Source organism: Leptonychotes weddellii, chromosome 3 (genome assembly GCF_054177405.1).
Source record: "Leptonychotes weddellii isolate Sample4059 chromosome 3, ASM5417740v2, whole genome shotgun sequence".
Classification (NCBI taxonomy): Eukaryota; Metazoa; Chordata; class Mammalia; order Carnivora; family Phocidae; genus Leptonychotes; species Leptonychotes weddellii.
This window is the reverse complement of record NC_138371.1, coordinates 71772271-71783449: the sequence shown is the minus strand read 5'-3', so window position 1 is coordinate 71783449 and position 11179 is coordinate 71772271. Positions and strand designations below refer to the sequence as shown.

Here is an 11179-nt window from a genome sequence, read left to right as displayed (position 1 = left end):
TAATATCCTCTAGTTCTATCCACGTTGTTGCAAATGGCAAGATTTCAGTTTGATGGCGTAATATTTCATTGTGTGTGTGTGTATACACACCACATCTTTATCCATTCATCTGTCAATGGACATCTTGGCTCTTTCCATAGTTTGGCTATTGTGGACATTGCTGCTATAAACATCGGGGTGCACATACCCCTTCGGATCACTACATTTGTATCTTTGGGGTAAATAACCAGTAGTGCAATTGCTGGGTCATAGGGTAGCTCTATTTTCAACTTTTTGAGGAACCTCCATACTGTTTTCCAGGGTGGTTGCACCAGCTTGCATTCCCACCAACAGTGTAGGAGGGTTCCCCTTTTCTCCGCATCCTTGCCAACATCTGTCATTTCCTGACTTAATTTTAGCCATTCTGACTGGTGTGAGGTGATATCTTGTTGAGGTTTTGATTTGGATTTCCCTGATGCCGAGTGATGTTGAGCACTTTTTCTGTTGGCCATTTGGATGTCTTCTTTGTAGAAATGTCTGTTCATGTCTTCCGCCCGTTTCTTGATTGGATTATTTGTTCTTTGGGTGTTGAGTTTGCTAAGTTCTTTAAAGATTTTGGATACTAGCCCTTTATGTGATATGTCCCCAAATGCCTAATTTTAAGATCTCTTACGACTTAAATTTGTGGAGTAAGTTGCACAAAAGAGAATGTGCAAACACCACCAGGAAAATAAAAAGACTACTCACAAAATAGAAAATATTTGCAAATCGTATATCTGGTAAGGGATTACCATCCAGAAAATATAAGGAACTCCTACTGTTCAGTACTGGAAAAAGATGGGAGAGGAGGCAAAGGATCTCAGTTCTCCAAAGGAGATGTACAAATAGCCCATAAGCTCATGCAAAAAATACTTGGCATTACTAGTTGTCAGAGAAAGCCACAATGAAATATCACATGACACACTAGAATGGTGATAAAAAGAAACAATAGCAGGTATTGGGGAGGATGTGGAGAAATTTTATAAACTGCTCATGGGAATGTAAAATGGTGCAGCCACTTGGAAGAGTTTTTGCAAGTTCCTCCCACGTTAAATACAGAGTTGTAATATTGCGGTCCTATGTATATACCCAAGAAGAATGAAAACAGGTTTGCACAATAACTTGTACATCCACATTCACAGCAGTATCATTTATAGCAGCCAAAAAATGGAAACAACCCCAATGCCTACCAACTGATGAATGAAGGAAAAAAGGGTGGAATTTCCCTACAATGGAATATTTAGTAATAAAAAGGAATGAGTGCTGCTGTATGATACAATTAGATGAACCTCAGAGCATTAAGTAAAAGAGGTCAGTCACAAAAGACCACATTTCATTTATATGAAATGTCTTGCATAGGCAAAGAGAGCATATTAGTGGATCCCTTGGATTGGATGGTGGGGGAGGGAAAAGCTCAGGAAGGGGATTGACTTGATGAGTACAAGGGGTTTTTTCAGGGTGATGAAATGTTATTAGATTGTAGTAGTGGTTGAATAACTAAATGAAATAAAATCAGTGGACCTGTACACTTCAAATGATGACTTTAATGGTATGTTAATATATTCATAAAACTGTATATGAAAAAAGAATGTTTTTGTATATGGCCTTTTCTTCACTTCTGAGAAAGCGGTATTGCATGTATCTTTCACCCTGGGAATTTGGGAGCATACTAGTAAAGTTTCTAAAAGCTATCCTCCACATGTTAAACAAAACAAAACGAAAACAAAATATAACATGGTAGAAAGGGAAAATGGGGAGTTACTAATGAATAAGCCTGAAGTTTCAGTTAAGCAATATGAATAAGCTCTAGAGATCTGCTGTCCTGGAGATCTTTAGAGATCTGTACACAAGCTTGAATCTATAGTGCACAAGAATGTATTGAACACTTAAAAATGTTTTTACAACAGCAAAATAAAATTTTTTAAATTGTTAACAATTTGTAGACAAAACAAAGTGCCCAAATTTCCTTCAGAGGAGCAGGCACTGGTTAGTAATTTGGAATGTAACCTGCATAATTTTTTCCTAGCATTCTGAAAGACACATACATATATTCGTATTTAAGGATAGGTTTCCCCTTCCTCCCTGCATATGTGAAACAATTACTGTGATTAATACTCTGACCCATTCTTTCCATTTAATATAGCTTCAGGGCTTTTCCATATAAATCTATATGAAAATAGATTTATAGAGATCTAGATATAGATTTATATATACAGATTTATATAGATCTCATACTTTTTTTACTGCTACAGAGAATTCTGTATTTTAGTAAGATCACAAATTAGCCATTTCTATACTTCTGGACATTTAATTGTTAACCATTTTTTCTTACACTAATCCCCTAATGTTTGTCTTTAGGCAGGTATTTCAGAGAAAGAGCTTTTAAAGGTGAAAGGAGTAGGTCAAATGGTATGTGCATTTTAATTTTTTAAAAAATTCACTACCATAATGTTCTAATATAATACTTATTGTTTTAATTTGCATATTCCTGGTTTGCAGTTATGGTGGACATCTTTTTTGCTGGCTGTTTCTATTTCTCTTGCTGTAAGTTGTCTATTCGTTTGCTTCCAGGTCTTTCTTATTTTGACCGGAAGGGGAATAATTTGCCAATGAATTTTTGAGTGTTAGGTTTTTTAGGTATAAATCTTTGTGTTATGAATGCTGCGAATATTTTCTCCCAGTTTGACATGTTTCTTTTTGTTATAAAACCATTTAAAATTTTATGGTCAAATATGCAGTCTTTCACGTTCCTAGGTTCTAGAACTTGCTGAGGAAGGCCTTTCGTGTCCCCAATATTATAAAATTAGTCTCTACTTTTCTGTGGTATTTTACAATTTTGATTTTTTTTTCCCCTGTTGATCTGTAATTCGTTTAGGATCCATTTCTGGGCCTCATCTATTTTCATATCTATTCCCCTGCTAAATCCATATTCAATGATAATAGCCTTAGAGTACATTTGCTTACCCCGGCAGTAGAGGGGTGCGATGGGATAGAGGACACCGTTGTCTGCTGCGTGGCAACTGAAGATGATCGCTGCTGTGGGAGCTCCGTGGTCTTTGCGTGTTTGTAAGCTAAAAGGTGGGGGGAAGTAGTTTGTAAGAAGAAAAATGAACTAGACCTCATTTCATCTGTGTTAAACAGCTGAGCAGTGCTCTCTTGTCCCCTAACTTAAGAATGGTTTCCAAGAAAGGAGGCTCTAATTAAATTAATGAAAATGAAACATCTGGTTTCATGTACCTCTTCACAATTCTATCTAGTCTTTTCTCATCAGGAGAAATGATCCAGATTTTTGTTATTGTTGTTGCTGTTTTTAACTCAAAGCATCTGCACCTGTAACCCAGCAAGCTGGTGGGCAGCCCACTTGTACCTGAGGAGGTTGCAGAGAAGACGACTCCCCCGTCGCTGTAGGTGGAGAGGCGCTGGTCGGCGGCTTCTGAGTGCTCGGACTTGTCCTCACCGCCGCTGACGCTCAGCGCGCTGGCGGAGCGCGAATGCTCCCGGCTCCGGCGCTGTGCTTGCGCTGGGGGGCGGGGGGGGGGGGGCGCATGCATGAGTCCGTCTGTGCGGTGCTTGGTGGGAGTGCGCTGATTGCTAGGCATAGGTTTTCAGTAGGCTCCCATGAATAAAGCCTCGAAGCCCTGTGTGTACGGTTGCCATCCTCATTTACACGTGACAGCTGAAGTACCTTACCAAAGGTCACGTAACTGCTAAATAGTAACAGCCAGGCTTCAAATCCCAGAGTCTGTCTTGGACCACAACTCCTTCCCTCCACCCTGCCCATTTTCCTGGCTCACAAAAATTCACATTCAAACTCCACCTTCAACTTCTCTAGAAAGTCCTCCCTCACTTCCAGATTAATTTAGATGCCCTTTACTTGAGTTCCCACAATGTGTGTGCAGACCTTTAAAACTGCACATGTCAGAGTGTAACCACTGATTTACTTCTCTCCATCAGCAGACTAGAGTATAAATCCTTTAAGGACAAGCACTACATATTATTATTCTACAATTTAACAGGAAAAGAAGGCATAAAGACATGTGGCTTGTTTTGTTGAATTAACAGCCTTCCTTGAAGACAGAGTTTTCAGAAAGTTGCCAAAGGTCACATTCATTCTCTTCCCTTTCCTTATGTTTTTTTCTTTTCATTATTTCTCCAATAGAAAGATGTACTACTTTTTCTTCTTTAGAAACAAAGGTAATAAATGGGGCCTGAAGATTTACACAGAGGCAGTGAGACAATCCTTCCCTGACTTAAATTTGCCTAGAAATGATACTGTCCCACTAGTCAGCAAGAAGGACAACTCAGAACACTGAAAACTATAGTTTCCTAGAGGTCATTGACCTGAGCCCATTAAATGGTGACCTTCATGCTGTTAGCTATAACATACCATTAATCATGTGTAAGCTTCGTGACTGAATGTTGTCTTCTGCTGGATCATAGTCAAACACTGAGCCAGGATTAGTACGCCAGACACGGAAACCTGCAAGTAAGATCAAGGATCAGAACAGATGTTTCTGGAGGACTCCTAATAACTTGGAAAGCAAGGCATGAACTTAACCACAGGAGGACTAACACTAATTTAGCTTATTTCTGGTCATGACTTCTCCGAGAACAAAGCATAAGGTAGGAAAGGTACCAGCTTTGCAAGCTGTGAAAGAACAGTTTGCTTTTACAGCTGATGAAAACACAGGCTGAAGTACTTTATCCTTTAGCTTCCTATGGGTAATGCCACTCTTGTTCTTCTACCCCCTTTGCCCCCGCCCCCCAGGGCTCATATACCTGTAATGGTCTCCTGATCCTGGTCATTCCGTTTTTGTTCCATCTCTACTACTTTTCTCTGAATACCTCGGTAGTTAATGTCACTGAAGTCCTGTGTGTTCTTCTTTACTCGTTCGGTGATAGGGTCCGTCACCACTGGTGTGAAGCAACCCTTGTGTTTCTCAAAGTCTTCATGATATTTCACCTGAAATTTCATGAGTTGATTTTATGAAAATATGATGGTGTGATCATTTCCTTTTCCACATGATCCAGCAGACTGGCCAATTGATCCTTAAGAATTTCTGACTCACCGTTGAGATGTGGCGTTGGGTCTCCCGCACCCGTCTCATCTCTGGAGTGTCCAAGACGTAGGCAGCTTTGCCTTGTATTTGTTTCCGGAAGCTATCAGAATAAAGAACCTGATAGAGGAGAGACCATGAATTAAGTACAGGTCACGGTACTGTTCTAATTCTGAAGCCTCAAAAACTTTTCCAACACATGGAGATAAAAGTAGCCGGGGAGGGAAGCTTGAGTCATCTGAAAGGACCCAGTGATACCCTTGACTAATAGCAGAACAGATAAGCATGAGGATGAATGGGCAGGGCTCTCATCAGGAGAAAAGGGACATGTTTTTGACTTTGAAAATGTAACTTTCATTTTCAAAGGAGACAAGGCAGAGAATTTCAGAGAGGATAGGAAGAAAATGGTCTCTGGCATTTGCTAGGAATTGCAGACTGGATGGTATTTGGCACTAGATGGGATTCTGACATTCAAAACAACTATCCTTTTAAATTTTTTAAAGTTCAATTAATTAAGTAATCTCTACACCCAGCATGGTGCTCCAGCTCACGACCCTGAGGTCAAGAGTCACATGCTCTGAGCCAGCCAGATGCTCCAAAACAACTATCCTTTTCAACAAGTGATCATTTTCATAGGTTTATGCCCAGATTTCATAAACCAATGTTAATACAGAAATCAAAGTCTGCCAGACATGAAAAACCCAAAATATCAAAGCCAAAGAAGGCATCCATATCAGAATATTACCTGTTTCATAGAGTACCTTAAAAATAAAGGAGAGCAGATTGAGGATGTTAGGAAGTCAATTTGTTACAGTTGGTTATGTAAGACTACCCCCCCCCCGGCCCAGTAAAATAAAAGGAAGAGAAAACATTGGCAATTGTTATTTCTTAGTATGATCATTTGGAATTTAAAAGCACAGTTGTGTTAATCTTAATGTAAATTTTCAGTTGAATGAGGTGCACATTTTTATGGTGTTAAAATGTTATTTTTCAAGATGTTGCATTTCGTTTTTTCATTTTAGTGTGCTTCCCAGTTGAATGAGAAAGGCGTGTTTATATGATGTTAAAATGTTATTTTCCAAGTCATTGCACTACTCCTGTGTTTAATCCTAGACAATACCGAACTAATGTTTTCCTGGTTGCGCTTAGCTCGCTCCATCTCTGGAGTAACAGGTGTCGGAGTTGCTTTTCTCATATTCTCTTTGTATAATACCTAGAGGAGCCAAGAGAGCATCCAGACATCAGAGAGCAGAAAACCAGTTCTAAAAACCATCATCTAGCTGGTGTTATGGCTCAATTATATCACACTCTATAAGAAACATGTCAGGAAGATAAAGCCATTAAAATGTTATTACATAAAGCACAAGATGAAATAAGAATTAAATCAGGTTGAACTGGTGGGGTTGGTTTATCGTTTTTAAGTGGGTAAAGAAGAATTTTTAAAAATAAACGAAAGCTTTGGGAAAACTGTGAGATAAATTAGTGATATAACCATATTTGCCAGGGTTATTGAAAGTGTAACCATTTCTTTTTTCCTCTCCAAAATACCGAGCTAAAGTTTTCTTGATTGCGTTTGACTCTTTCCATCTCAGGAGTAAAGGGTGTAGGGGTCGCTTTCCCCAAGTTTTCTTTGTATAACACCTGTGAGATACAAAGTTGGACCCGAAAATCATGAAGAGGCAATATTCAGACTATTAAACATAATGCAATTTGGGGGAGAAAACTCCATGTTTAATCTGTTACATGAGTGAGAACAGCTCTCAAGAAGAAAGCTTAAAAAGTTAATGGCAATAGTAAGTGTAGTATATCATTTACAGGGGATTCTAAAAAACCGGCATTTTGCTTGTTTTTAACCTGGGATGGAGTTAGGAGCAGGCCAAACTGCAGGGGTTACTTTGCAAAATTAAAAGCACTTTCGTTTCTCAAGACAATACCGAGCTAATGTTCTCTTGATTGCGTTTGACTCTCTGCATCTCTGGCGTGACAGGGGTTGGGGTGGCTTTCCCCACATTTTCTTTGTACAAAACCTACGCGGGTTCAATGGATCCAAAAAGGCAAAAAGAAAAAAAAATTACAGTTACCAAAAGATTAAACGGAAGAGATAATTTGTTATGAGGCTCAGGGTGCCAGACCATTTGGACAAGAAGGTTAGGTGGAAAGGAGTATGTTTCCAAACGAAGTTGAGTGTAGTTATAGCAAGACACACATTTCCAGGGTAGGACTGTGCCCTGAAATCCTGGCAGACTGCAAGACAGAACTTGCAGGGTGCCCAAAAGGGATGAGAGAAGGCCTTTATTTTACGTCTATGCATTTCAAGCACCAGACAGATCATCTTGTAACAGGACTTAGGGGAATGTGCTTGACTGACACCGAGAAGGTGGAGGTGCTCCCTATATGGCAGCAGGTGACTGGCCTGTCTTGCAGCACTTAAACTCATATAGACACATCCATAAAATTGTGGGCCCAAAACCAAAGATTCCTTCTACTCTTTTTTTCCCCCGCCATTATCTGTGCTCTGCCTCCTGCTTTAGTTCACCAAACTTATCAGTAAAGAAAAACGTTTTCAGCAATTATATCACTAGCATCATGATACATCCTTTACCTCAGTGTCTCCCTTCAGTGTCATTCATGGGGACACGGGAGGTTTGGGAAATGGCATTCAAGAGAAAGAGTTCTGTTAAAGTAGTGGTTCTTAGAGTGGGGTCCCTGAACAGCAAGGCCAGCATCACCTGAGCACTTGCTAGAATTGCAAATCTTCTGGCCCCACACCAGACCTACAGAATGAGAAACTGTGGGGACAGCACCAGCAGTCTGACTAACAAATGCTCCGGGTGATTCTGATGCAGTGCTCTCTAGTATTGGAGAAAGCTGCAGACAGCGCTGATGTGGAGGGCCACCAGGTTCTTCCTAACGGGAGCTAACATCTTCCCCATACAAATCCCAACCCCCTGGTAAATTATAAACATGTATCATGTCACAGAGCACAGGCTTACAGGAAGTGGTCTGTAAAGTTAGCAGAGACCACGATGAAGACAAAACAAAAAACTAAAGTTGGTAAAGCAAAAACAGTTCAAGTGACACTTCATTTTTAAGTAAATTGATAAATCATCTTCTGAAACTAGTGGATCTTAATGTTTTCATTTCTCTGAGCACAGTACCTCCAAACAATCACATGAGGAATTTGAGATTGTTAGAACTCGATTTTGTTGTTATCCAAGCAAACTAAAATAAATACCAAATGGAACAGAAATGTCATTATCCTTGGAGGAGAGGATCAGGGGTTATTTTTCCCCAAGGTCTCTTTGTCTAAATCTAACAGGGTAAATTAGAACCTAAAGTCATGGGTGCAAAAACAGAACAAGATCACAACTCCAATTTTCCAGAAAGAGCTCTCATACCTATCATGCCACCCCCCAAATTTCAGGAGTACGTAAAACAGAGACCTTGAGGATAGCAGATAGAGAGTAAGTTCAGGGGCAGATGAGCGGAAGGACATTTTATTGGAAAATCTGTTACTTCCTGATATTAGAACTTTATAGATTAAAGCATTCTTGTTATTACAGGGTTAAAGCTAAGAGTAGCCTTCTAGGAGAGAAGGATAAATGAGATCAACAAAATTCACAAAATGTTTTTTAAAAGTAGGATTAATAAGTATTATTTTAAATCATTAAAGAAGTAGCTTTTTCTTTTCTTGCCAAAGTACCGAGCTAATATTTTCTTGATTGTGTTTGACTCTCTCCATCTCTGGAGTGACAGGTATAGGGGTTCCCTTGCCCATATTTTCTTTATACAACACCTGTGTGATGAGAAAGCATCCAGAAAAAAAAAAAAGTTAGGTAACATTTAATTTGTTGTAAGATTTTAAGTGTGAGTTCAACTTCCTTGTTACCAAATGACACAGTAGTCCAGGGAGCCAGGAGTTACAGGTTGGCAAGCTGCCACCAACTACTTTAATGGCGGCCATGGTTGGGCTGGGAAGCAGAGTCTCTAGGCAGCAAGGACCTCAGCTGCTGGGGAACCGCTGACAGTTATTCATGTTATTTTGTCATTTCTAGGAGTACAGTGCCTCCCAACAATCACATGGGGGTTTGAGATTGTTAGAACTCAGTTTTGTTGTTATCCAAGCAAATTAAAAATATATATTTTAAAATACCAGATGTAATCGCTATCAGAATTAACTAAAATGTTTTAAAAAAGTTGAATCCATAGCAGTAACATAAAAATGCAAAGAGTATTGTCCTTTTGCTAAGTGAGGTATATTAGAAACAAAGGAAGGGTAGTGGGTTTTAAAAAGGAATAAATGTTAAGTATTATATAATTATGAGGTTAAGTGGCATCTTCTTTTTCCCTTTCTTTCCAAAATACCGAGCTAAGGTTTTCTTGATTGTGTTTGACTCTCTGCATCTCAGGAGTGATGGAGATTGGAATTCCTGTCCCCAGGTTTTCCTTGTATAGCACCTGTATGATAAGAAAGCATCCAGAACAAAAAGAGCAATCAACCACTTTCCCCTTTTGTGGAGAAGTGGGGAGAAGAAGGGCAAAGAGGAAGAGAATAGGTAGGAGGAAGGGAAATACCAGAAGCTTCTAGATCCAACCTGTAGGAGCCTAAAGACATACTTATAAGTAAGGGAATGCAGGAAAGAGCAGCAAAAAACTGAGATAGGAAAGGAAAGTTTTGTTACTTTTGTCTGAATTAACCTCTGCAGCGCCGAGCAGCAGTGCACCATGAAAGGGAACAATTAGTACCCCCCTCCCCCAGTTTGTTATGAGGAAGAGAAAGAATTAAAAAGGGTAAGAGACAAAAGGAGAACCAAGGAAGTTATTTTCGATTTGGAAATGTTATTAATAAACCATATAAGGATATTTGGGTTTTTATAAACATTGTATACATAAAGATACATGTGCACAAACCTTCTTTTGTTGACTTTCAAAAGAAGTCCAAGTATTTAATTTTTAGTTTGGGCAAACATATTGGGTGGAATTAATTATTTTTAAAGCAAATGGAGAGCAATCACAAGATGCAAAAAAAAAAGAAACTTCACAGTATCTGTACAAATACCAGTAGGGACAGAGAAGGTTAGAACAGGAAGTAAGCCAAGAGTCCGATCTTTGCTAAATACATTTTTGTAAGCTTTACATCCAGATCAAATTTGCCAAAGCAGGATAAATGTGGGTGCTTAGACACTAAGAAGGTCATGTTTTTAAAGGCTAGGATATATACTGAACACTTTTTTTAAAAAAAAGTCAAATGATGGTATTAATGTTTAACCAAAATGGGGAAATGGATTCACAGGAGATGGCAGCATTAAGTTGTGAACAAGACATGTCAGAGTTTTTATTGGGATAAGCTGATTAGATTTAAAATATAGCCATTAATTTTTGGTTTAAAAATAGTTAAAGGGATTTTTTTTTTCTTTTAAATACCGAACTAAAGTTCTCTTGATTGTGTTTGACTCTCTCCATCTCTGGAGTGATGGGAATTGGGATCCCTTTCCCGAGGTTTTCTTTATACAACACCTGTACAACACAAGAAAGCATCCAGAAAAAAACAAGAGCAGTCCAAACAGCCCTTTCACCTGTCCTGTAAGGACCCTAATATGAGACTACAGACATCAAACAGGAAAGACAAATTCACCAAGTCAAACTGTCTCTTCAAACACAGATCGGGATGACGATATGCTCCATATTTCCTTAGCTAAAGTGCCAGTGTATTTGATATTCACCTTACTATTAACTCATTTATATTGAAGGTTTGTTTCCTGTGTTGGGAATTAAGGAAAAAACTACAATTTCATAAGAGCACTGAAGTGCTTAGTGTACAATAGAAAAATTATTTTTTAATTAGATTGGCAAATACTTATCTACATAGAACATCTGTTTTGCAGAATAACAGATATTTAAAACCCACCAAATCTATGCAGTATAGCAAAATTGGTCTTCTTTGTGGAGTATATTCAAGTTGTGGAGGTGGTCAAGTCTGAAAGTTAATGTTTTAATACATAGTACTATTTATTTCCCATGGAATCTTAAAAGCTCTATGCACCCCGGGAAAATTTTGCCTAAATGCAACTTGTGTAACAATGAATACAAATGGTTACTTAGGA

The 11179-nt window shown here is 38.8% G+C and overlaps 1 protein-coding gene across 1 annotated transcript in view; it reads right to left on the bottom strand.

Moving 5' to 3' along the window:
- The window catches only part of NEB (nebulin), a 198037-nt gene that overhangs the window by 1206 nt on the left and 185652 nt on the right, over positions 1-11179 (bottom strand). Inside the window, exons 147-155 of the mRNA XM_081815483.1 lie at positions 8779-8871; positions 7010-7102; positions 6624-6716; positions 6196-6288; positions 5088-5195; positions 4798-4981; positions 4406-4498; positions 3386-3538; positions 2983-3089 (exon numbers count right to left, since the gene is read on the bottom strand). Of these exons, the coding sequence (XP_081671609.1) occupies positions 2983-3089; positions 3386-3538; positions 4406-4498; positions 4798-4981; positions 5088-5195; positions 6196-6288; positions 6624-6716; positions 7010-7102; positions 8779-8871 (1017 nt within the window). The remainder of the gene's footprint in view (positions 1-2982; positions 3090-3385; positions 3539-4405; positions 4499-4797; positions 4982-5087; positions 5196-6195; positions 6289-6623; positions 6717-7009; positions 7103-8778; positions 8872-11179) is intronic.